Raw genomic sequence first — 26524 nt, forward strand, 5'->3', positions numbered from 1 at the left:
CGCACAGTCAGGCTAATTGATGTCTCTAATATACAGTGTGTCTTCTAGTTTATGATCAATATGTAACATGAAAAAATCACACCATTTTGCTGCAAACATACAGCCAGCCCTTTGTTATGTATACAAATCCATGTAGTTTGCATTTTTTTTTTGTGGGAATGAATTGTTACTAAAGGTATGCTGACTGACTGATTTTTCATTGTAGCAGAGGTCAGTGTTACAGTTGTACTCTGTAATATCTGTCCCAGTGCTGCATCCATCCATTGTCTGAAACTACTTGTCTAAGTCAGGGTCCCTATGGGCGCAAGGCAGGGAACGTCCCATGACAGGGTGCCAACCCATTGCAGGACACGCTCACACTCCATTCCCTCACACAAGCACATCTACCGGGAATTTGACAACTCCAATTAGCCTCAGCATGTTTTTGGACTGTGGGGGGAAATCAGAGTCCCTGGAGGAAACCCCACAATGACACGGGGGGAGCATGCAAACTCCATACACACGGAACTCTGGCAGAGACTTGAGTACATGTGCCAGAGGAGTGAGGTGACATTGCAAACCACTGCACCACCATGCCACCCTGATACAATAGATACATTAAAATATGTTAATAAAATCATTTATCTCACCTGTTCACTATCAGTGCCCTGGGATGTGAACACTAATTCATTGTTCTCCATCTAATCATTTTCTCTGTAGAATATCTTTCATAATTTATATTTCAGTTTCAAGAGTGACCTTTTCTTAGTCTTTATTGACTAACAGAAAATTGCTTTTTATTAACTATCCTTTCTCCTGTTTCCACTGCTCTCCTTTTCTCTGCACATGATGAAGAAGGAGGGGATAATGAAAAACTGAGGTAAGCATTCAGCAGCATTTACAGTAGTGTGGGAGTCCAGCTAGCAGCATTTACCTGATCACACAGTAATGGGAAACTGTCATTTTAATTATAAGAGAAAAATATATTGTTTTTTATTTCATTTTCTTAATAATCAACTTGAGATCCCATCCCATCCAGGGTGAGCCCTTGCCTTGTGTCCTGTGTAATAGTACAGATGTGACTGTACCGTGTTTCTATAAAGCATGTAAGACTTTACTGTTCACATCCAACCTCTTATTCAGCTCTTTGGTCCAGCTGGCTCTGTATGTAGGACTGAGCTGATCGGTGCTGCTGTTGATTATCAAGGTGGTTTTAATTCAGTCAGAACAGATTCACTGTTTTGTTCTTCAGGTTTAAATGTGATATGTGTGACTGACAGACACACTGGTGTATTATATGTCTGACAGGTGGGAGCAGGTTCTGGATGCTGTACTGAAAGCTGGGACTGGTGTGTTTTATCTGATTTGCACCATCATCGCCATTCAGCTGCACTGGACCTCCTGTAAAAAGAGGGAACCAATCAGAGAGAAGCAGAGGGTCTCCCTGGATCAGAGGAAGCTGGCAGAGGAGATGACCTTCATAGAGCAGAATGAGTCAGAGGAGCTGTAAAATAAACGGTTATGCTAACTGCAATGAGGCCTCTCTCACTCGGCCCTGCTCAGTCTGTACAGTCATAGCATGAGAGTCAGTTAAACACAGAGGGGTTGATTATTTGCTGGGAACCTGTACAACCACGTATTGGCCACTTATTCACAAGTGATTTGCTGCCACCTGCTGGTTAATGTTTCATAATAGTTATCTAGTGAAGGTAAGACTGGATTTTATTAAATTGTCTCTGAATTCTGAAAAAATACGGTACTATGCAAACGTCTTGGGCCATCAAAGAAAATGTTTAATGCTATTTATCTGGGTTGTGTATATTTGCTCAGAACAAAAACACAATTATCATGAAAATATATGCAAATTAAAAGTAACACAATAAGAACTAACAAGAATTTCTTCTTTTCTCCATAAAGTTACTGATGCCTTGTTGGATCGCTAGATGAACCACGCTTTGGTTCCTAAACCTCTCCTCAGCGGCACCTCAGCCATTCCATGTATTTGTTAAATTTCACCACCAGCTCAATTAATTAATTTATTTATTAAACAAATGTTAATGATGCATTGATTAGCCATAGGAGGTGTGTTAATGGTCAAGTCAAAAATATATGGGTCTATTGGATGGTTGGTGAAAAATACTGTGGTGACTTTAGAAGAGATTTTGAAATGACTGGGCTGCCACACTTTGATGGACAAAATATTATAATTCTAGACGAAGATGAAGATCATTTGAGCATAATTTTCTTTGATATCCCAAGACTTTTGCACAGTTTTGTATATGTCTTTTATACTGGTCATTATTTGCTTTAATACATGATTAATAAATTGCTACTTTACAAAACATTTAGTATTTTTCTGAAATTGGTAAATATTAAAAACGAATTTCACAAAGTTAAATGGTTTGGGGTTTTTAGGTCACGCCTCCTCGTCAGAGCCCACCAATCAGGGACTCTTTTAGAGAGTGATGTAATCAGGACCACCCACTTTTCAATCTGCTGTACAAATACACCAGCTTGTGTCTGCTAACAACAGCCTGTACATATCAGATAAGGAGGAAACAGTACCACATACATATTGGCCAACATCAAATGAAAATGTAACACACGAAAACAGGACCGCCCACTTATCACTCTGCGTAAAATCACACCAGCTTGTCTCAGCTGACAGCAGCCTCACATATCAGCTAAGGAGGAAGACGGCATATCAAAAGTAAAAAGAAAGACACCATCAAATGAAAATATCCCTGTGTGATCTATTGGTTTCTGCTTTCACTCCTATTAAATGACAGTAAGTCTAGTTGCTGTCCGTGGTGCTGAAAACCTGGATCAGTAAATTCCGAATGAAACTTCTTTACCTGATTTAACTGTAACTCACGTAACTCACTTATTTTATTGGCAATGATGCTTTGTTGAGTCTAGAAAGGCGCAAAGAGGGTTACAGATAATTTAATTTAAGTAGTTTTACTTAAAAACCAAAAAGATTTGAACAATCAGTTCAACTTTGTACTATAGTGCTTCACAAAAGTAAAATCCATCGAGTTAAATCTCTTTACCCCCAAGTCAAGAAGGAATCAAATGCAGAAGCACATTGTGGGAGATACAAGGTGCAGACACATTAAAAGCACTTTTTTGTGTGAACATTATAAAACAGATTGATACACATTAAGCAGTTTGTAACTTTACATCCAGACGTACATCAGTCAGAAAAAGCAGGCGGTGACCAGCCCAACCAGCAGCTTCATCTCTGATTGTACAGAATCCCTTGTCAGGGTAACTTCTGAAGTCATGACTAAACTAATTTCCACTTAAGTAGCTGAATTTTGTGTATCCACTAGAGGGCAGCCACACATAGATTCCCTTATGAATGGTTCTGATGCTTCAGGAAAGCACTGTAGAGAGACCCAGGTATGCCAGTGAGGAACAGATAAAGAGAAGACGGATCCACCAACTAGCTGTAATATGTAGTATTTCAATTGAATTAAAACAAATAAATATAACAGTGTCAGAGTGTCAGATCCATGTGAATTTTTATCATTGATGAACTTTGAAAGCCTGAATATAACTGAGGAGGCCCACGGACCCCATTATGTGTGAAACACTATTGTGGTGCTGAGAGAAACACAAACAGCTCTCAGTCTGATATGACTGCTGCTAAGACCCACATGAAGTGAATCACCTGACTTTGCCCCCCCAGGACACCCTCACCCCTGTCATACAGACACCTTCCTAACGGACCTCTTGATTTGTACTGATCCACAGGTATTAAAAGGACCTACTGCAGTGACATTTTAAAACTGTATAAAACATAATAAAGACTGAAACAAAGGCCTGAGGTCAGACCCTCTGCATGTCGCACACAGTGTTTCTGCAGAGTCTCACACTCACATCCTGTATAACGACATTTCTGCTTTTCAGAATGAGTCTGATTTCACTGCTCTTTGCTCATTTGCAATATGAGGAAGTAACAGTTTAGAAAATAACTAGACTTATTTGATTAATTTGTTTGTAGCTCTGTGAGCATGAATGATTCACTGTGAAGACCAGCTATCAATAATTTTGCTATAAAATCATATTTCTAAAATGATAAGGTTGCAGATGTAATTAAAATATTTATTCCTGGTAAGAGCAGGACAACAGCAGCATCAAACTGTTTTCCTTTTTACAGGCAAGAAATAGACAGGAAATGCATCAGTGGACAAACAGTTTATGAAAATCAAAGATAGATGGATGATTTTTAAACATTTAAAACCCACAAAAAGGGAGGCAGTGAGGTTAAGGAGAGTCAGGAAGTGAGTGTCAGTCTCCACAGATCTGAGGGCAGTGAGACACACATAAGGCTCCTCTGATGCTCCTCTCATCCTCTTCTTCACTGATGGGCCTCCAGGTGAGGATCACTTACTCTGGGACTCCACCATTCAGCGTAGTTAAGATGAAGATAAATTTTGCACAATATACTTACTACATCTGTTTGTTCATATTCATATTGTTCCATGAAGTTTTATCACTTCCCGATTATAGTCTGTGGTGGTAGCATGTTGACCGACTGATTTTAGAATTGACTGCAGTCTTCTTTGTGTCCACTATGTGGCAGCAGTATAAAGGAAATATCTTATTCTGTCACAGCTGCTGGTGTGTGTAAAAATTCACATACTCTGATAACAAGTAATTCTGCCTCCAACTGTTTGTCAGGGATCTGGGCAGGAATGAATTACATGCCGACTGTACATACAACAGAGATAGGCTCCTGAGAGAACTTTGCCAGAAGTTGAAACACGACTTTAAGAATGACACTGATCCAGAAGTGGATAGTTTAGGTCCAGAGAGTAAAAATCCAGTTTTAGATGTTGTTTCAAACAACTAGTTGTGTAAAGTGCCACAGACACAGAGTACTCAGCTGGTTGGTTGAAACTAAATCTTGGTCTGGACTTTTACTTTCTGGACCTGAACTATCCACTGCTGCACTGACCCCCACCTTCTTGGGGGAGGGAGTCAGTCCAGACCAGGTCCCGCCCCCCAGCTAATAGGCTCCCTGGAAGCTGAAGGGTGTTCCAGCTAGACAGTGCTAAGTGATCTGAGTAATGGGGGGAGCACGGTCACAACAGAGGGGGAAGTACCCCTCCCCCCCAGGAAGTAGAAGCGGAGGGTGAGGACAGCTCACTTAATTATCAATCACTGTTTCTCAGTGGTGCTATACTTTGTCTCTCTCGCTGACAGTTTCTTGCTGATGTAGAGCCCTGGGCACTGCTCTTCCTCCTGCTCTTCCTCCCCCCCTGCCCCCAGACACCCTCCCTCCCCCAGTGGCACACACCCCATGGCAGTGCTGCTGGCCTCCTCAGCACATGCAGGGCTGCCCTTATAGAGCCACACATGCCACAGCCAGTCACTGCTGTAAAGGACGACGTTGGTCAGGTGGGCTGTGGTCTGTCAGTAGGTGACACAGAAGACAGCAGAACTCATATCAGCCAATCAGAGAGGAGAAAGTGGATTTTTCATTGGACTGATCAATCAGCAAGTGAGTGTCAGTCTCCACAGATCTGAGGTCAGTGAGACACACATAAGGCTCCTCTAATGCTCCTCTTCATCCGCTGATGGGCCTCCAGGTGAGAATCACTTACTTCAGGATGGTTATTTCTTCACTTCGTGTTTATAATGACTAACAGCAGATATCCCAGGAAAATGTATAAATTAACTATAACTTGACAGCATGTAGTTCAACCCTTAACTGTGTATGAGCCCTCCAATGGACGGACATCATATGGATTAATGTCGGGCAGGAGGTTATATTCAAAGTACAGGCAGTCGTCAGGTTACAAACCAGATCGGTTCCCAAAGTCAGTCTTTAAGGTGAATTTGTAGGAAAGTCAGAAAAGTAAATGCAGTACATGATAATAATTATCATTATTATTACTGCTATACAGTAAAAAACAAAAATAAAGTACTGTACTTCCAGCCAGCAAGCCGCTGAAGCCGTGCAATGATTTCAGGAGCGTCACTAATGTCGTGTCTGTTTGTTATTACAAACCATTGCATTTAGCCCAAATTTTTTATATAAAAGGCTTCATGGCAGTCCGATCGTAAGTATGAGCTGTCCGTAAGTCGGCCTCCTTAACTCGGGGACTGCCTGTAAAGACATCTGGGCTGACTGACTGATTTTAGAATTGATTGCAATCTTTTATTTGTCCACTATGTGGTAGCAGTACACAGAAATGTTCTAATTCTATCATTACAGCTGCATGATGGACTGACAAAGTCTGCAGATATACTGACATATTGCAGTACCACCATATCTGTACCCATAATCAAAACAGTGACAGTGAGAAAATCATTTGTGTTTTTATACACTGACACACATTTTTACAATGTGGTCTTATGGACAACATTGACTGCCATATATTACTAATAAGGGGCAGCATGGTGGTGCAGTGGTTAGCATTGTTGCCTCATGCCTCTGGGACCCGGGTTCGAGTCTCCACCTGGGTCACGTGTGTGGAGTTTGCATGTTCTCACCATGTCGTCATGGAGCTTCCTCTGGGTACTCCGGTTTCCCCCACGGTCCAAAAACATGCTAAGGCTAATTGGCGTTGCTAAATTGCCCATATGTGTGTGTGCGCGAGTGAATGGTGTGCGAGTGAATGGTGTGCGAGTGTGCCCTGCAATAGGCTGGTCCCCCATCCTGGGTTGTTCCCTGCCTTGTGCCCATAGCTTCCAGGATAGGCTCCCCGCAACCCAGTAGGATAAGCGGTTTGGAAAATGGATGGATGGATTATTAATACCCCTATGACTGTGTGAACTTTTATATGTAATACAACTTACAAATGTCATGATGTACCAAACAGTACTTAAAGCTGTATGAGAAAAAGCAACAAAGAACCTCAAATAATTTTTCAAATGTTTATTGTTTTACACAAGTAGCAAAGGGGTTCATAATAAAATAAAATATGCTGGCCTATAAAAAAACAAAAATTCACAAGAGACAAAATGAAAAGCAAACAAACAGCAGGACATGACAAACTTTCTGTGGTCAATCATTTCTTTAAGAAATCGGTATGGGCACAGAACCTGCTCAGTATTTGGAGGGGAGCGTCTGTAAAAGCACAAAAAAGGAACACGTTCAGCAACGGTCTCTGCAAGGGGATTCAAACCCACACGCTTTAGCGTTCGGACACCTACAAATTGTACAAATGAGAAACTTTAAACATTACAAGCTAACGTTAGCTGGCTCACTGGAGAAGCTCTGCAATAAGGGGAAACGTGTCTAATTTACGCCGTTTAAGCTACCATTAGCTAACTAGGTAACAGCTACCATAACTCCAAAGTTTAACTGAGATGTCAAGAAAATCAGTTACTAGCATACTTGACATTGCAACATTTAGTCCGAGCCATTACAAATGTAAACCACATAATAAAATTCGAAATATACACGCCAATACGGTAAATAATAACCTTAACAACACCATATTCGCTGCAGCCTCCCGGATCCTCGTCTTCCGGGTCGTTTGCAGGGTGCGCGTGACGTCAGAGGCAGAGCGTGCAAATGACAGAGAGTGCGCGTGCTGCAGCTCGTACTGACTAGTAGCGACAAACGTAACAAATATTACGGCAAATGAAATACTTTGGTGTACGGCAGAGGTGCAGAGTTTGCTGGAAATTTTGACGGACTACAGTATCCAGGAACAACTAGATGCAAAACACAAGAAGTCCGAGATATTTGTTAAAATACGGGGCTACCTTCTTATATGTGCAACACGATTCAATTGTATTCGCTTAGTTGCTTACTGGATAAATCTATGAGGGCTGTGTGTCAATGCACGCAAGACAACCCCAGATAAATCGCAAAATAAGGACAATCATGAGCTCCGATATTCTGTGCAGTAGTGCTGTTCTTCAACACAAAAGACAACGCATGAAACAGAAAAGCACAACACAGAAAGTAGCACGGTGATAACGAAAGCGTGTTCAGGCCTGAAACTTTAAGTGCAATGTGTGCGCTGATCTGAGAGGCAGTCATACTAAGCCACAGTGAGTACACCCACAGAGGCGATCCTACTGGGCCTCTTGTTTTCGTATTGATCCACAGAAATTAAAAGGACCTAATGCAGTGGCACTTTAAAAACTGTATAATGCATAATAAGGACTGAAACAAAGGCCTGAGGATAGACCCTCTGTATGCAGCACAGTCTCACCTCAAGTAACTGAAAATATGTCAGCTACTTTATACTCGTGCATAAGAGAAATATGCAGGGCTGCCAATTCTAACGTATGTGACGTGACACACGCTCTCTGACTCTCGCACTCATGCCAGAGATCTTTCTTTTTATTATTTTTTTTACTTTTTTTTAATTATGCATGCAAGAGATCTTAAGATAAGTCTATATTATTCCATTATGAACCTAAAATTTGCGGCATCAAAAGTGCTGTGGTAGTTTCAAACCATACTGACTACAACTAATGAAGCTACCCTGTGAGCTAAAATGATACTTTGTAAAGACCAACTATCAGTTATTTTATGTTGCTAAAATAAGATTTCAAATATTCTTAAAATATCTGTTCCTGTAAACAACAGAACAAAGACAACATCAACAATGTTTTCCTTTTAACTGATAAGAAATACACAGAAAATGCATCAGTGGACAAACACACATCGTAAAGATTATAACCTCTGATAGTATGTACTGGCCCTCACTGTTTTCTGCAGTGTCTCTCCCTCTCAGCTCTTCATTTCACACTTTATTTTTGTATCTGCAGAAAATAGCTGTGAGTCACATGAATGACACAGGAAACCAAGCAAACTGACTTAAATTTTTTAAATATTCCCCCTGCACTTGCATGTTCGCCCCATGTCGGTGTGGGGTTTCCTCTGGGTTCTCCTGTTTCACCCCACAGTCCAAAAACATGCTGAGGTGAGTTGGAGTTACCATATTGTCTGTAGGTGTGCATGTGTGTGAATGGTGTGTTTGCCCTGCAATGGGTTGGTGCCCCATCCTGGGTTATTCCCTGCCTTATGCCCATAGATTCCCAGATAGGCTGTGGACCCTCGTGACCCTGCACAGGACAAGTGGGTATAGAAGATGGATGCATGGATGGATAATATTAATGGATATAAACTGGATACTGTCGTTCATGAAGTCTTCTTTACTCCGGCTGAGATTTTTATTTTATTACTGAAGGAGTCTATGCATTTATAGTTTATGTTCTTGAGTAACAGTAATGTTATGACTTGATGAAGCGCTAGACATTCAGCCTTATGATTTTATCACTTCCTGTGTAAAGTGTCCACTCCCCCTTCACTCTGCCTGCTGTGTGTGAGAATAGAAACGACAGAGACAGTGAAGGTACAGAGGATGAGGAAGTGAGTGTCAGTCTCCACAGATCTGGGCTCAGTGACACACACACGTATGGATCCTCTGATGCTCCTGTTTCTTCTCATTGCTGGGCTCACAGGTGAGTGTCACTCATTACAGTGGAACTGAGTAGAGATCTCTCTCCTGCTCCTCCCCACACTCTCAGCTGCAGTTTGGAGATCATGATGGAGATCTGCTGCTAGTTACAATAATGTGGTCCTGGATATTTTGAGTACTTTTTGATATTTAACAAATGACACATTCTTGCATACAGTGGAAGCCACTTATTGTGATCACGGTAATATGGATCAAATGCTTGGCACAGAGCCATTCCTGTACAAATACTGTTTAGATAATTCAGTTATAGTAATCAAGCAGTCTGCTAACACTGATCATTTTGGGTCTTTTTCGACATGACGACCTATAGAAAAAATGAAAACGGAGGTAGTAATTCTTTTTTTATATATAATGTAATTTCACTTTGATCGTCCTGTAACTTTGCCTTGCGGTAACCTGCCTGCTTCTGGCTAGTTACCTAAGGCTAATGCTGCGTGCACAGAAAACATGAAAATGTGCTGTGAAAATACAAATGTATTGAACTGAATATTTATGTACAGTACTGTACTGTATTATAGCGTATTTGAATTATGCACAGTTCAGTAATTTAATTTGTACAGTACTGTAATTTGAAAAGCGTTTGAAACAGCTGTACTGTGTTTTGACATCGTCAATAAAATTCAGTGAATAGTTACGCTGTGCAGTTTATTACCTTATATTCATGTAAAAATATACAAACCTCAATTAGATAGTAATCTGCCTGAGGCATAAAGAAGAAGAATAAAATCTGTTGTAATGATCATCCGCTTATAGTGATCAATTTTGCCCAGACAGACGTGATATAAACAGTTTCCACTGTAATTTCAAAAGAGAAAATTATACCTCATGAATTTCTAATTTTGTTTTTTTTAAAAAGCAGATTTCATTTGCTTTTTAAAGTCTTTTGCAAACTATTTCAGGAACAGTGATATTTAAGGAATGATCAATCTATCGTGAATCAGATTATTGATATTAAGTATAATATCTAAATATACTGTGTGATGATGTCATCTCTCCCTTTTAGTGATCAATCAGTAAAAAGACACTGTTACTGCAGATAAGATGCCCTCGTCTCTTGTACCCTGTGATTTTCTGTGAGGCTGACTGGGGTCATTTCAGCAGTACAGGTGGTTATGTGAGCAGACGGCCGGGATGCCATCTGTCATTTCTGTGTGTACAGTCAGTGGGGTCTAAACACCCAGCTTCATGTGCTACTGGAGCAGGTCTGTGTTTATCAGGGCTCAAGATCAACCTCAGGGATCGAGATTAGACCTGCTTGTCTTTCACTCTACAGTGGGTTTGGAGAGCTAGTTAACCTCTAGCTGGTAGAGACTAGGGGCAGTGTGGGGGCCTCACACCCCCAAGCTTGTGGTTTTGATATCTGGCCTAGCTCTCTGTGGGCAGTTTGCATGTTCTTCCTGTATCTATGCTGGTTTCCTCTCAGTTCTCCGGTTTCCTCCCACAGTCCAAAGACACGTGGTTCAGGTGAATTGGTGCCTCTAAAAGTGCCCATAGTGACTGTGTGTGAGTGTTTGCCCTGTGACAGACTGGCATCCTGTCCTGGGTGTTCCCCTGCCTTGTGCTCTGTGCTGCCTCAGATCAGCTCCACACTCGCTGTACTGTACTGACCCTGTACTGGATAAGCATGTGGAAGATGGATGGCTGAACTAAAATACATTTAAATACTTTCTGTATCTCATTCTTAAGTCAAATACCACAGAATTAAGTTTACAAATGAAGCCTTAGTGTCACAGGGGTGTGGTCGTCCCACAGTGACAAGCCCATTCATTCACCTCATCTAGGCCTTTTACTAGGGATTTAAGGTCCTGGTTTTCCTCTCAGACCCTAGAACACACTCCCAGACTCAGATTCCCGATCGCACATCCCGCTGTAGCCCTTCCCAAGATCTGACACCTGTTTTGTTTTCCTGTGTCTCTCCCTTGTTCTTGTGACAAAATGACAGTCTTTGTCTTTTAAACATCCCTGTGGTTCTAATAAATGAATGTGACCCTAATCCAAGCATTATACAAACATTATACAGTTACTTAGAGATACTGTGATGTGGAAAATGTGAATTCAGTTGGTTGTTCTCCCTGCAGGTGCTGACAGTGTGTCCACAGTTGGATGGGTGACTGTACAGAGAGGAGGATCTGTCACCATCCCATGTTTCTGTGATGACAGATATAAAACTCATGTGAAATACTGGTGCAGAGGGTTTAATGTAAGTTCATGTACACCCATAGTACACACTGACTCTCCACAGGAGGGTAAAGTGTCAGTCAGAGATGATTCTGACCAGTGAGTCTTCACTGTGACCATCAACAATCTGACAGCTGAGGACTCTGATAGGTACTGGTGTGGTGTGAAGCATAGTGGAGCCTCAGATGTTGGAGATCGGGTTAACCTGTCAGTCATTGATGGTAAGATGTCTGTACTGCAGACTGTAGCCAATGAAATGCACAGTATGTAACATGTCATTTAGCCAGAAAGGAAGGACATTAACAGAAATATTAAAGGAAAAGATGCTTTAATATTATAAAAATCTGCATTTTATTTTCATTCAATGTGATAAACGAGACTTGGAAGAAGTAACAAGTGACAGTTTAAATGGACGACTACATGGGGTTAAATATGATAAGTAATATGTTAAGAAATGTCAGTTTATTTGACAAACATTTACATATGCATGTTGTAATGGGCTGATATTCATAAACATTTCATTGCTATGCAAATCTTTGAGTGTTTTATCTGTGTGTTCAGGTCCTCCAGGGCTGTCAGTGGAGAAACAGGAGGTGACGGGTGTGGATGGAGACAGTGTCAGTGTTCAGTGTTACTATGGAAACAACAGAAGACATAGGATGTGGTGTAAGATTGGGGGCTGCTGTGCATCAGAGAGATCAGTGAGTTTGGATGGGAGGCCTGTCCTGATCAGGGATGACACAGTAAATAAAGTCTTCAGTGTGACAATGAGTGGGCTGGAGAGGAAGGACACTGGCTGGTATTGGTGTGCTGCTGGAATCCTGCAGATCCCAGTTCATATTACTGTTAAACGTAAGTAATTCATTTAAATCTGCATGTGAATCATTTATGCTTGAATATAAATAGATAAAAACTAATTAACCCTACAGTTTCCTTCATGAAGGGGGTCTATGCTTCTTTGTGGGGATAGTCCCCTATTTTCAGATATTGTGAAATAAGGTAATTTATTGGGATTATAGTTTCTATGCTAGTGGCACGGTGGTCCAGTAGGCGGCGCTGTTACTTAACACCTCCATGTTTAGGGGTTTGAATCTGGCTTCTGCTCTGTGTGTGTGGAGTTTGCATGTTCTCCATGTGCTGTGTGGGTTTCCTCCCGCAGTCCAAAGACATGAAGTCAGGCTAAATGGCGTCTCTAATAGAGAGTGTGTGTCTATGTACCCTATGACTGACTGGCATCCTGTCCAGGATGTACTCCATCCCTGTGCCCTGTCCTACCTGGGATAGGCTCCAGGCCCCACATCCCTGACCAGGAGAAAGGGGTGGAAGATAGATGGGTGGATGGCTGTAGTTTTATGTGTCTATGAATGTATTGGAATATTGACTTACACATCAGCCTTAATTCTTAGAGAGACATCCTGTAATTCAGCTCTGATAACCTCATCAGATACTAATACTGTCATGACCTGCTTGTCGGCTCCTCACGTGTGCCACGCCCCCTGCTTACCCACGTGTTCTTTCCCGATCGTACCCAGCTGTGTCTGATTATTTTCAATCAGTTCTGTGTATTTCAGTCCGTGTCTTACCTGAGTCCTTTGTCTGTCATTGTTGTTAGCTGTAGTATTGGTGATGGTTTCCTGTCTGTCTCTAGTCGCTAGTCCTAGTTTCCCCCAATAAACCCCCGTTTTGCCCCGATACCTGCCTGTTTGCCTGCTTCGTACCAGCTAACCCGCACGATCACCTGCCTGCACCACCCCGATCGTGACAGAATGACAGACCGTAAGAAAAGGAGGAAGCAGAGGAGAAGGAAGCACCTGGAGGAGCCGATCAGTCTGGGCGCCTGCTCCCTCGCCAACCCCTGGCCTCTCACGGAGGGCGAGAGAGAGGAGCTCGTCCTGGGCTCTGACCCAGAACCGCTCTATCTGGGAGCCTACTCCCTAGCGAGGCTCTGGGCTCCCAGCGACGACGACGAGGATGAGCCCTTCACGTTCCCTGTGCTGGAGCCTATCCCCCCAGAGCAGCTACCGCCCCTGGACCGGTACAGTTACCGGCCCGAACGACTGGCAAATTGGGGAGGTTTTAGGGCTGTAAGGGACTCGATCCCCCGAGTGCCCCGGGTCCCGAAAAGGATCGCACCCGTCTCCCCCTCCCAGGACTTGCCAGTTCTGCCTGCGCTGTCAGCGCAGCTCCCGCCTCTGCAACCTGCGCAGCCGGAGCAGCCATCACCGCTGTCCGCTACGTCTGCGCACCTTCCTCCACCTGCGGCTTGCGAGTCCGAGCAGCCGCCGCTGCCTGCGGACCCCGCTCCCGTGCAGCCGCCGCTGCCTGCGGAGACCACGCCCACGCCCGAGGCGCCCTCTCTGCCGCTCCTACAGCCTGCAGCTCCCGGGCAGGCGCCCCCCCTGCAGCAACCTGCAGCTCCCGGGCAGGCGCCCCCCCTGCAGCAACCTGCAGCTCCCGGGCAGGCGCCCCCCCTGCAGCAACCTGCAGCTTCCGGGCAGGCGCCCCTTCCACTGCCTGCCCTAGTGACTTTGCCCCCAGTGACTGCTCTGTCCTCGCCCCGTCATCCTCGACCCCGATCGAGGGCCGTTTTGTCTGTGTCCCGCAAGGGAAGGGGACACAGATGTCGGACTGGGGTCCCACCCGCCCTGCCCCCTGGCTCGCCCTCCCTCGCCTGCGCTAGGGCTCGGTTGGCGCCTGCGGGTCCTGGCCCTCTGGGTCGGCTGTCGCCTGCAGGTCCCCCTCCGCGGCCTCGTCGCCCTGCCTCGCTCCCACCTCCGGTGCCTGGTCGGTCGCCTGCGGGCTCCCCGACGGCGGCTCCGCTGTCGCCTGCGGGTCCACCCGCTCCTGTGCCTCCTCTGCCCCTCCGGGGTCCCCTCCGGCTCCGGCCTCCCGGCCCGCTGCGGCCCCTCCGGCCGCCTCCCATCGCCCGCTGGGGCTCCCTCGGGCTTTCCCCTGTTCCCCCGCCTTCTCTCCCTTCTTCCCTGCCTCTGTCCCTCCTTCCTTTTGTTCCTCCTGTTCCCGCTATGTCCCCTTTCCTGCTTTGTCTTTCTGCCTTCCCTGTCCTTTGTCAGCTCCTGTCTCGCGTCCTGTCGCTTGCCCTGTTTTGTGCATCGGTCCTGTTTCCCGTCTCTCGTTGATGGTTCTGTTTCTTTTGCTCCAGGTCCCGGTTCCCGTGTCCCGTCTGTCGCCTCCTCCCTGGCACGCCCGGTGAAGCGCGCCTTTGGAGGGGGGGTTCTGTCATGACCTGCTCGTCGGCTCCTCATGTGTGCCACGCCCCCTGCTTACCCACGTGTTCTTTCCCGATCGTACCCAGCTGCCTGCCTGCACCACCCCGATCGTGACAGATACTTTACCCAACACCCGAGGCCTGCAGCGGGGCGTCCGGGCCTATGCCAGAGCCCCAGAGCTGTGGTGCTAGAGATCGACTTTTATTTAAATTAGAAATATATTATTTTATACTATTCACAAATAAGACAGATTAATAAATAGAGGTAATGTGCTTTCTGCCAGGATGGGACTGCTGGCTGTCTGCTTCTTACATCCAGGACCAGCGGTTAAACGAGATATTACAGTCACTCTGCAGTCACCCTGCAACAATTTGTCAACCGGCGGCCATTTGTTTCATTGTTTGCTTCCTTCTCATGGGCTTATCGCTCACGACTCCAAAAGCTCTTGTGCTGACGCCCCGTTACCCACTGTCGCGGACATTAGCTGACCGACATGCCTAGACATGCAATACGCATAAATCCCCCCCCCCCCAAAACAGGATGGCTGTGTTTTACCGATATAAAATAGTACATTTTGTTTAAAGCTACAATAAATATATTATAATATTTTCATCAAATAATTAATCTCACCTGTTCACTATCAGTGCCCTGGGATATTAACACTTTGGTCATGACACTAATTCATTGTTCTCCATCTAATCATTTTCTCTGTAGAATATCTTTCATAATTTATATTTCAGTTTCAAGAGTGACCTTTTCTTAGTCTTTATTAACAGAAAATTGCTTTTTATTAACAATCCTTTCTCCTGTTTCCACTGCTCTCCTTTTGTCTGCACATGATGAAGAAGGAGGGGATAATGAAAAACGGAGGTAAGCATTCAGCAGCATTTACAGTAGTGTGGGGGTCCTGCTAGCAGCATTTACCTGATCACACAGTGATGGGAAACTGTCATTTTAATTTTAAGAAAAAAAGAAATTGTTTTTTATTTCATTTTCTTAATAATAAACTTGAGATCCCATCCCATCCAGGGTGAGCCCTTGCCTTGTGCCCTGTGCTGCTGGGGAACGACTGCAGGCCTGTTTTTACAAAATAGTGTAACATGTTGTGTGATAATCTCTAGCTATTTTCATGCTCTTTGTTAATGTCTCCTGTTCCTCACATGTGTCCTGTGTAATAGTACAGATGTGGCTGTACCGTGTTTCTATAAAGCATGTAAGACTTTACTGTTCACATCCACCCTCTTATTCAGCTCTTTGGTCCAGCTGGCTCTGTATGTAGGACTGAGCTTATTGGTGCTGCTGTTGGTCATCATCATCACATGGAAAGTGCGGGACAAACACAGTGAGTGGCAACTTCATGCTTTTATCCTTTTCCAAAGATTGCTTGACAGGGACACAGACAGCAGCATTCAGACACACAGGTCTATGCAGTGAAATTAAAACATAAAACGTGGTCACAACCCTTTGGAAAAGGAATAACAGTGCAGAGCTAAAATCCACTATAGTACAAACAGGACATCAGAGGACAGCAGCCCTGAAGGAGCCTTTCTAACCCGAACCCTTTCCTCCATGATCCATGATCAGACTTTCCTCTGACCCCCTGAGTCTGTGTCCACCCAGCTGAGCTTATAAAAACCTCCCTGAATTAGTTATTCTAACCAGGGCCGCCTGGGATTCACTGATTGGTTACCAGCAAGCTCAGACTGGTAATCAGTTGTCATAGAAATAAGAAAACTATTGCCCCTATTGAGTAGATAGTTTTACTCATTAATTAGACTTGATAATATTTTCAGATGTATGTACATGCTGATTAAAAGTGAATGTGTTTGTTACAAAGCAAGTCATCTGTGTCGGTTAAGGACAGAGACAATGGTGTCAGCAGAATAATTTTCTATTTTTTTCCTCATTTCTTTCCTTGTAGCGAAAAATGTGGCTGGGGGCCAAAATCTAGGAAGGACAGTAAGTTCATGTTTCATATGGGAAGAAAATCTGTCATGCTCCGATCATGCCGATCCTCTTGTGTGCCACGCCCCCTCACCTACCTCAAGTTGAATCCTCGTGTTATCAGCTGCTTTTTGTTACATCTAATTAGTCCTGTGTATTTAAGTCCGCCTCAGAGTATGTTTCCCCATTCAGCGTATTTCCGAACCCACAAATGCTACCCAGGGTCATTAACATCTTAATGTTACTGGTGGTCCTTGAGTTCCCGATGGTGTCATCCCCTAATAAATCCCTTGTTTTCCCGATCGTGGCATATATGGTTGCCCGTGTCTTGTATGCACCCTGTACGACCCTCGCATGTCTTTAGCATCATGTAAATTACTCACTTTTATGTACACGCACAAAAAACACGTCACGTCTGGGGAATATTAAGGGGACAGTATACGGGATGAGGAGAGCAATTTTTTTGGAAAAAATAAATGAACAGCTTCGGTCTTCCTTAAAACGCGACATTTTGGCGACGAGAATAGAGCTTGCACTTCCACCACCTTCACCTTCTCTTGCACTTCCCGGCGAACCTCCTGTCCCTTGGACTCGCTGGCTGGAATCATTCCAGACATACTCGGATGTCCTGGGACAGCATGAAGTCAGCGACGCTCGGAAGAAAGCCATACTTATTCACTGCTTAGGCACGGAAGGACGGCAGATCTTTCGGACGCTCGGACCTGCGGAGATGTATGAAGACGCTGTTTCGCTCCTGGGTTCTCACTTCGCAGCTCCACAAAGTGTCATCCTGTGGCAGATTCTTTTTCGCCGAAGGCGACAGCAGCCGGGTGAGTCCGTACATCAGTACGTGGCTAATCTGCGTGGTTTAGCCAGTCTTTGTAAATTTGGTGGCATGCAGGATGAATTCATTCGTGGTCAGCTGGCTGAACACTCTAACCACCCTAAAATTAGAGAGCGACTGTTGACAGCAGCACATGACCTCGCTAGCGCTATACAAGTCGCGTTTCAAATTGAAACAGCAGTGGAGTTTACGTCTAAATTACCTTACCCCGCTGTCACCTCGCTCCCTGCACAATATGTATCTGCATCACAGCCACCTTCGTCAGGACTATCTGAAGTTGGTTCAGACGTGCATTATACACCGCGAAAGCAACAATGACAACGCTGTGGGAATTGTGGCTCATTCTACAATGTGTCGACCCGCCCGTCCGATCCTCCTGGATGCCGTGGAATCCCCGTGTTTACCAGCTGTTTCGAAGTGTCTTCATTAGTTTTGTGTATTTATGTCCAGGTCAGAGAATGTTTCCCTAGTTCTGTCATTGTATTGTTATGGTGATTTTTGTTCCGTATGCCGATCCGGCTCCCTATTAAATCCCTTTTTGTCCTTCACCTGTTTTCCCAGTCCGAGCTTGCCGTATCATGACGCCGTGTTACTGGGGCCCGGAGCTGTCCTGCCCATGGGCAACGGTGCCAGCGCTGTGGCAAAGTTAACCATTTTGCCAATGTATGCCGGTCGACCCCTGCAAATTCTACAGCACTGTCACTCTCCACTGCACCTCCATCTGCTTCTACAACTATTCACACTGCCAGCTTTTAAAACCTGTACTGTAGAGCTGGACAAAGTCTGCCTTCCCCTCTTATTGGGTACTGGGGCCACATTCACTTAATCTAGATACTGTACGGTAGTTTTTTTCCCATGTGCCACTTTCTAAGGCCGTTCCTGCTCCATGTGGCTATGGCACTTCCAAAATTCACGTTAGGCTCCAGCCGGCTATCAGTCCGCTGTGGCTATAAACTAGTCCCAGACTTTCCCTTTCACGTCTCCCACCATTTTGCCAACATGGGCCTTGACTCTTTTATTGCCCTTGGATTCTCCCTACTGGATATGACTGGATCTGCCGTTTTAACTTGCCATGGCAACAGCAGTCCCCTGTTGGAGGGCGTAGGCTGTCTCTCCACATTTAATCACCAACCCCTACTTGTCCCATCTATAACTTCAGTACTTCATGTTGAGTCCCCTGGCCCTTCATGATGGTGTTGCTGCTGAGCTGCGCCACCTGCTGGAGGCAGACATTATTGAGCTAGTTGATGCTTCTAAGTGGATCTCAAATCTGGTGATAGCTAAGTAGAAATGCAGGAGTCTGTGTCTCTGTGTCGACCTCCGGGCTGTAAACAAGGCCGTTGTCCCTGACAAGTACCCCCTCCCTTCCATAGTAGAAGTCACTTCCCACTTTCATGGCTCGATGGTCTTCACAAAACTGGGCCTTCGTCGGAGCTATCTGCAGATCCCTCTCCAGCCTGACAGCCAGAATCTCACGGCTTTTGTGACACATGCTGGAGTGTTTCAGTGCACATGGGTCTCATTTGGGCTTAGCTCTGCCCCCAGCTGCTTCCAGAAGATTATGACTACCATCTTCACTGGCATACCTGGGGTGATTATCTACCTCGATGACATCATGGTCCATGGATTCTGCCTCACGGCTGAGGGCCTCATTCCACTTCAACCTAATATTGAGGCCATTCAGCGTATTTCTGGACCCACGAATGCTAACCAGGTTCTCTCTTTCCTGGGCATGACAGCTTATTACCTGTGTGTTTTTTGCCTCACTACTCCGCTACCACAGCTCCATTACATCAGCTGCTGCAGAAAGATGCATTTGGATGCCAGCCTGCTTTGAGGCTTTCCAGCTCCGGAAGTCCCATCTCACATCACCTCCTATTCTGGCAAACTTTTCCCTCTCCTGCCCCACCTCTGTCACCTGTGATGCCTCAGCTGTGGCAGTTGGAGCTGTACTGTCACAGCTGCAGGATGGAGTGGACTGGCCCATTGGCTCTGCCTCCCGTGCTCTCACCCCCACCGAACGAAAATATTCCGTGGGCGAACGTGAGGCTCTAGCCTGTGTCTGGGCCTGTGAGCGGTGGCACATGTATCTTTATGGCAGGGCATTTACACTGCGCACTGACCACTAGGCCCTGACAGCCTTGCTTGCAACAGCTAGTACAGGATGCAAACCACAATGACCGGTGGTCTGAGCAGCTGCAGCAGTACAATATCATCCTGTTTCACCCCAGGTTGTGATAACGTTGTGGCAGACCTGCTGTCCCGCTACACCCAGTATCCTGCAGCACCTGACTCCATCTCTCAGGAACCAGACCTCAGCCAGATGATGCACACACCACTGAAGGCAGCTGTCTCCTTTGATGAACTCCGGCTGGCCTCAGAACCAGACCCAGTCCTTCCTCAGCTTCGTACATACATTCGCACAGGCTGGCCGACTGAAGTCTCTGCTGAGGTGACCCCTTACCACAGGGTCAGGGATGAGCTTTCATGTTGGAATGAGCACTGCGTAGCTCGTGGAGCTGTCACAGTGGTGCCAAGCAGCCTTCAGGCCCGTGTTCTTAGCATGGCACATGAAGGCCATTTGGGCATTGTACATGTCAAACCACGTTGTAGGGACCTAGTATGGTGGCCCGGCATTGATAGGGACATAGAAAACCTAGTTAGGGATTGTGCAGCTTGCCTTATGAGCAGGAAAATGGGCCAACCTGCACCACCCCCTCTGCAGCCTCCGGTTTGGCCCATCCTTGGGAACATCTCCAACTGGATATCTGTGGGGAACTACATGGAGTTCCACACCAGCAGCGGTTCCTCCTTGTGGTGCATGATCTCCACTCTAAGTGGCCTGAGGTGGTCTCCACTGGCACTGTCACGGCACGGGTACTCACTGACTTTTTAGACGCCCTCTTTGCTCGATGGGAACTTCCTCTGGCTATTACGATGGATAATGGGCCCCAATTTGTGTCTGCTGAGTTCGAAGCCTTTCTGACGGATCCAGGCATCCGTCACATCTGCACAACTTCATATCACCCCCAGGCCGATGGCGGAGCGGAGCGTCTCAATCAGACCCTTAAGTATGGCATCTGAGCCCACTTAGCTGAAGGTTACCCCTTTTCAGCGGTGCTCCTTCACACACTGCTCCATTACAGAGCCACCAAGCACAGCACAACAGGCTGCTCGCCAGCGTCACTTATGTTGGGCTGCGAACTGCAGCTTCCACTGGATCGACTCAAGGCCAGTGGCCCCTCCCCCTACATGCTGCCACAGGGTGTCCGCCCAGCAGCACAAGATGAAGCTGCGGTTTGATCGGTCTTGGGGGACGAGGAACCCCACTATTGCCGTTTCGGATTGGGTCAGAATCCGCCGCGCTCATCGTGACCACAAGCTGGTCTCATTCTGGTCCCCTCCTATTCAGGTGGCGGGGAAGCTAGGGCCAGCTACCTTTTCTCTTTCTGATGGGTCTCGATGGCACGCTGGCCGCCTCCGCAAGGTGGCAGCTCCGGAATTGGCCAGCACTCATGTTCATGCTGGCTCCCCTTCATCAGAAGGTGATTAGAACTTACCTATGGAACGAGGTGTGCTCACATCTGAACCCATAGTGCAGCACACTCAATGCCCAGCCGCACATCCATTCGAGTCTACATTGGAGTCCCCTCGAAGATCAGCTCGCATCCAGTCTCGCCCAGGTTACCCAAGGGACTTTGACTGAATTCTGATATGCTGACCTTGCACCTGGCTCTCTGTGCAGTTCATTTAATGTGCTGGGTACGCTAAGTACTATTGTGCTTTTCCATGCCAAATTGTGTTAATATATTGTTTATCTGAAACATTTTAGGGCATCCCAAACAACTGGGTGAGTGCAGTTTGCCGAATTATCATGACTGATTTTGTTTTCTGGGGGGGGGGGGGGGGAGTAGAGGTTATGTACTCGCACAAAAAATACGTTACGTTTGGGGAATATTAAGGGGACAGTGCGCAGGAAGAGGAGAGCAGGTTTTTTGGGAAAAAATGACTGAACAGCTTCAGTTTACAACCTGTCTCGTGTCTTCCTTAAAACGCGACACCCACCGTTTGCATACCTGACGGTCCAGCCTCTGACCTTCCTGTGTTTTCATACTGTGTTAGGTCTGGTGCTTGTTGGGTGCTTCTTATTTTCCTGCTAAAGACTGCAAATAAAGAGCGTGTTCTACCCCGACAAGCAAGTCTTTTTGTTCTTTGCTGCTCTTTCAATGTCTTGGTCTGCTTGGTGGTCTCCCCTTGTTATTCAGTACCGGGTGTCGTACTCCCCTTGTTATTCAGTACCGGGTGTCGTACTCCCCTTGTTATTCAGTACCGGGTGTCGGTTCTCCCCTTGTTATTCAGTACCGGGTGTCGTACTCCCCTTGTTATTCAGTACCGGGTGTCGATTCTCCCCTTGTTATTCAGTACCGGGTGTCGTACTCCCCTTGTTATTCAGTACCGGGTGTCGATTCTCCCCTTGTTATTCAGTACCGGGTGTCGTACTCCCCTTGTTATTCAGTACCGGGTGTCGATTCTCCCCTTGTTATTCAGTACCGGGTGTCGATTCTCCCCTTGTTATTCAGTACCGGGTGTCGTACTCCCCTTGTTATTCAGTACCGGGTGTCGATTCTCCCCTTGTTATTCAGTACCGGGTGTCGTACTCCTCTTGTCATTCATTACCAGGTGCTGATAGTTCCTTTATTATTCATTGCCAGTTCAAAAGTGAGTTACTGCATTATAATGGTTTCTAAATGGAAATAAAAAGTCTTAATTTTGGAAAATAACTTTAATGGTAAAGTTATTTACTTGTACACTGGATTATCTCCAAATTCATCACTAATGACGTTTCATTGTTGTCAGTTAAAGAATGGACAGGTGGTTCTGTAGAGATACATGGTCATAATGTTCCTCTCTCAGACCTCTGAGGAGCCTGGTGCTGATGTCACCTACAGCTCCATTGTCCTGCCAGAGGTAAGATGGTTTCATGTAAATCAGTTTTTGTGATACTGCTCCTATGCCCGTACCAATGAGAGTGACAAGTATATCAATAATGTACTGACTGGGCAGGTACATCTACACCTCAGCTGATCTCTCAGATCCATGTGTATCACAATTAGCAGTAATGAACCAAGAAGTACCATGATACCCCTGATATTTCATAGTGATTCACATGGGAGGTTTGGGAGTTTATGGATTTGTGGTTTCTGTACAAAGGTTAGTCTTGTACCTCCACTGTGAGCAGCTAAATGCTCTCAGCAGGTGTCCTCAGGATGTTCTTCACACTGTCCTGCTGTAACCCCAGCCAGCGACGTGATCTACAGCTCAGTCACCCTGAAGCACAGAGAGGTGAGTTTGGAGAATCTGCTGTAACATGAGCTGTGATACATTTAGTCTGTGCCATGCTGCATGTGGGTCATATGTTCACTGATTATAAATGATGCCACCGGGCATGGAAGAAAATCCCGACTGCACTGTTTAAAGAAAAGCATTACTTTTTATAACGTAACTGCCAAACTTAAACGATTATGAGAAACATAAAACACACTTTAGTTCGACCTCCTAATGACAATTCAGTCTATTGGACATCTATAGACAACAGTAGTGGCTGGTTCCAAAATGAAGGAAAAACACCACAACTACATAAAGTGACACTTTATAAGAAGGACAAAATCCATACATCTAAGCAACACCCAAGCAATCCATGACCCCCGACGATCCAATGCACAAACCAATACAAGACGCATCACAGACCCGCGCCACCCACCAAGAACCAACGGTAAAGTATCTGCAGCCCCCCCTGAGCACCCCACACCCACTAAGCCACCAGCCAGGGGACGCCAGCCCACAGCCACCCCATACATCAACCAGCATGCCACCAAATTAGCTGGCACGTCAATTAACGCAAGAAGCAATCGCCAAGCATCACCCCCCAACAGACAACCCAGCAAGCGTGAAGCAGTCATGCAAAGCCAAAGCGACCCCACCGCCAGCCCATGACAACCCATGTATGTCAGCATCCATAGACATCCACCAGTGTACTTTACTGTCACTTCCGCTGCCCCGCTGGTCAGTGGTGCCGAGGAGGGGATATCACACACCTAGCACGTTTTCCCAGTCTCCGGGAATCGAAGAATAACAAAATCATCACTCATCCCCCTTAGTCCGCTGATGATTATACTTTTGTCCTGATATTGCTGACCGTTTCGGTATTTTATAACCATCTATTCGTATATTTTTGCTACATACATTCAGCTCTGCTTTACAGCCACTTCCTAACCCTGATGTCATATGGGAGCTCCGGCCCCTCACACACTCTGCACTACAGCCACTTCCTAACCCTGATATCATATGGGAGCTCCAGCCCCTCACACACTCTGCTCTACAGCCACTTCCTAACCCTGATGTCATATGGGAGCTGCAGCCCCTCACACACTCTGCTCTACAGCCACTTCCTAACCCTGATGTCATATGGGAGCTCCGGCCCCTCACACACTCTGCTCTACAGCCACTTCCTAACCCTGATGTCATATGGGAGCTCCGGCCCCTCACACACTCTGCTCTACAGCCACTTCCTAACCCTGATGTCATATGGGAGCTCCAGCCCCTCACACACTCTGCCGTTTCGCTGATATTAAAGTGCCAGCATCACCGCAACAGAAAGGAAGAATTACTGTGGTACTAATTACACAATCAGATGGTCCCATGGCATCCAAGCTGCCAAAATACACACCCTGCCTACTGTTCACCTAGCTATGAGTTTCCTTTGACACTGTATATGGTCATGATTCCAGCATCATACCTGCTGTTCACTTGGCATCAGATTTTAATCGGATGAAACTAAAGAGGTTTCACAGATTAATGTATCAATCTGGTTCATTTCCTGTTCCTGTAGAACTAACATTGATTCTCTACATTCCCTGAAATGCTAAGGAAGGTGTTAGTGTCTGAGAAACCAAATTGATGTTAATGCTTGTCTGTTCCTTGTCCAATAGGGGGCAGCAACTGAGGCACTGCTCTACATGTGGGGAGCTGCTGCCCAGGATGAGAGGGACACGCAGATACTCCAGTGATGGGGAGGGATCATCACCATGGAGGAGAATTTTACAGTGATGTGAGCTGTATTTAAATGGCATGCAGCAATGTCATGTTACAGTGTGACAGTAAGAATCAGCCAGTGAGAAACAGACATTTGTGGCTGTTGTGCATTTTTACCGTGATCAAGACACCATTTGCTGCACTTGTACGTCGCTTTGGAGAAAAACTTTTGCTAAATAAGATAAATGTAAATGTGAGGTTTTATTCTGGCGGTCTGTGAAATGTCACTTTTATATTAATGGAGAAAATATCATTAGCAGTATTAGTTTATTTGTATAATATAAAATGTCTATTATCATAATATACAGTATTTTGAGAAAGTATTGGCCAGTGTCTCTTTCTCTTGTCTGTCCGTCCTTCCTTCCTTCCATCCATCCATCCATCCCTTTTCTGCCGCTTATCTGGGGTCGGGTCACAGGGGCAGCAGTCTAAGCAGGGATGCCCAGACCTCCCTCTCACCAGCCACCTCTTCCGGCTCCACCGGGGGATACCAAGGCGTTCCCAGGCCAGCCGAGAGAAACGCCCCAGGGCCTCCTCCTGGTTGGACATACCGGAAACACCTCCCCTGGGGGCGTCCAGGAGGCATCCCAGCTAGATGCCCGAACCCCTCAGTTGGCTCAGTTCAATGCGGAGGAGCAGCGGCTTTACTCAGTGCTCCTCCCGAATGTCTGAGCTCCTCACCCTGTCTCAAAGGCTGAGCCCAGGCCTGCTGTGGAGGAAGCTCATTCCGGTCGTTTGTATCCACAGTCTCATTCTTTCAGTCACTACCCAGAGCTCAAGACCATAGGTGAGGGTAGGAAGATAGATCGACTGGTAAATCAAAAGCTTCGCCTTCCAGCTCAGCTCCCTCCTCTCGACAGTACAGTACAGCGTCCACATTACTGCCAATGCTGCACCGATCCGTCTATCATTTCTCTTGTGTACAGTATACACACTGATGAGGGTTTACTGACACCCCCTGCTGGAGTAACTTCACTATTTTGATGCTTTATTACAGATTTGCAGTTTATTGATAGATGGAATATTACTGAAAATGCAGAACACAGACTGTGTGACTTGTCATACACCATGTTAATAAAAATGCTTTTCATTGCTCCTGCATGCTGCAGTGGTGGCTGTGTGTAACACGGACGCCTCATACTATCAGGGGTTTGGGTTTGAATCCTGCCCCTGGCTGTCAGTGTGCTGTTTGTGTCCCCGGTTTGGGCCCCGTGCTTCCTGGGATGTGCCCCAGGCTGACTGTGACCCCAGCCTGGGCAAGAGGGGGAAAGATAGATGGATGATTTTTAAACATTTAAAACCCACAAAAAGGGAGGCAGTGAGGTTAAGGAGAGTCAGGAATTGAGTCTCCACAGATCTGAGGTCAGCGATACACACATAAGGCTCCTCTGATGCTCCTCTTCATCTTCTTCCTCCAGGTGAGGATCACTTACTCTGAGACAAGCTCTCACTCTCTCTCACTCCACCATTCAGTGTAATTAAGATGAAGATAAATTTTGCATAATATATTTACTACATCTGTATGTTTATATTCATATTCTTCCATGAAGTTTTATCACTTCCTGTTAGTTTTTCTGAATTGCCAAAACACTAAACCTCAGTTTAAAAACTAAACTGTCAACTACCAAAACTCCTTCATCAAATCAATTCCACAGTTTGCAAAACTCTAAACACATTCTCATTCACAAAACACATTTAGCAGTGTGGTGCACTTGGACCCAGAATGGCACACACAGACTCTAAAAGTTACACAGAAATAACACCCTGTTTTCATCATTAACACACTACCACTGAAAACTGAG

The 26524-nt window shown here is 45.7% G+C and overlaps 1 protein-coding gene and 2 long non-coding RNA genes across 7 annotated transcripts in view; 1 reads left to right on the top strand and 2 right to left on the bottom strand.

The window, feature by feature from the left end:
- The window catches only part of LOC125739739 (polymeric immunoglobulin receptor-like), a 61817-nt gene extending 36775 nt beyond the window's left edge, over positions 1-25042 (top strand). For 2 of the 5 annotated variants that reach the window (XM_049010171.1, XM_049010172.1), the window contains 2 exons: positions 16764-17616; positions 19862-22877. In XM_049010171.1, the coding sequence (XP_048866128.1) occupies positions 17232-17616; positions 19862-20526 (1050 nt within the window). In that variant the 5' untranslated portion in view covers positions 16764-17231 and the 3' untranslated portion in view covers positions 20527-22877. The other 3 variants (XM_049010170.1, XR_007397256.1, XM_049010173.1) reach the window with 3 other exon arrangements.
- The window catches only part of LOC125739764 (uncharacterized), a 216646-nt gene that overhangs the window by 107514 nt on the left and 82608 nt on the right, over positions 1-26524 (bottom strand). The window lies entirely within an intron of this gene.
- LOC125739757 (uncharacterized) lies at positions 6857-7494 on the bottom strand. Its single transcript, XR_007397290.1, has 2 exons — positions 7423-7494; positions 6857-7063 (listed from the first exon to the last, which is right to left on the bottom strand). It is a non-coding gene; the product is annotated as an uncharacterized LOC125739757 (long non-coding RNA).

The sequence above is a fragment of the Brienomyrus brachyistius genome, chromosome 4, assembly GCF_023856365.1.
Source record: "Brienomyrus brachyistius isolate T26 chromosome 4, BBRACH_0.4, whole genome shotgun sequence".
NCBI lineage: Eukaryota > Metazoa > Chordata > Actinopteri > Osteoglossiformes > Mormyridae > Brienomyrus > Brienomyrus brachyistius.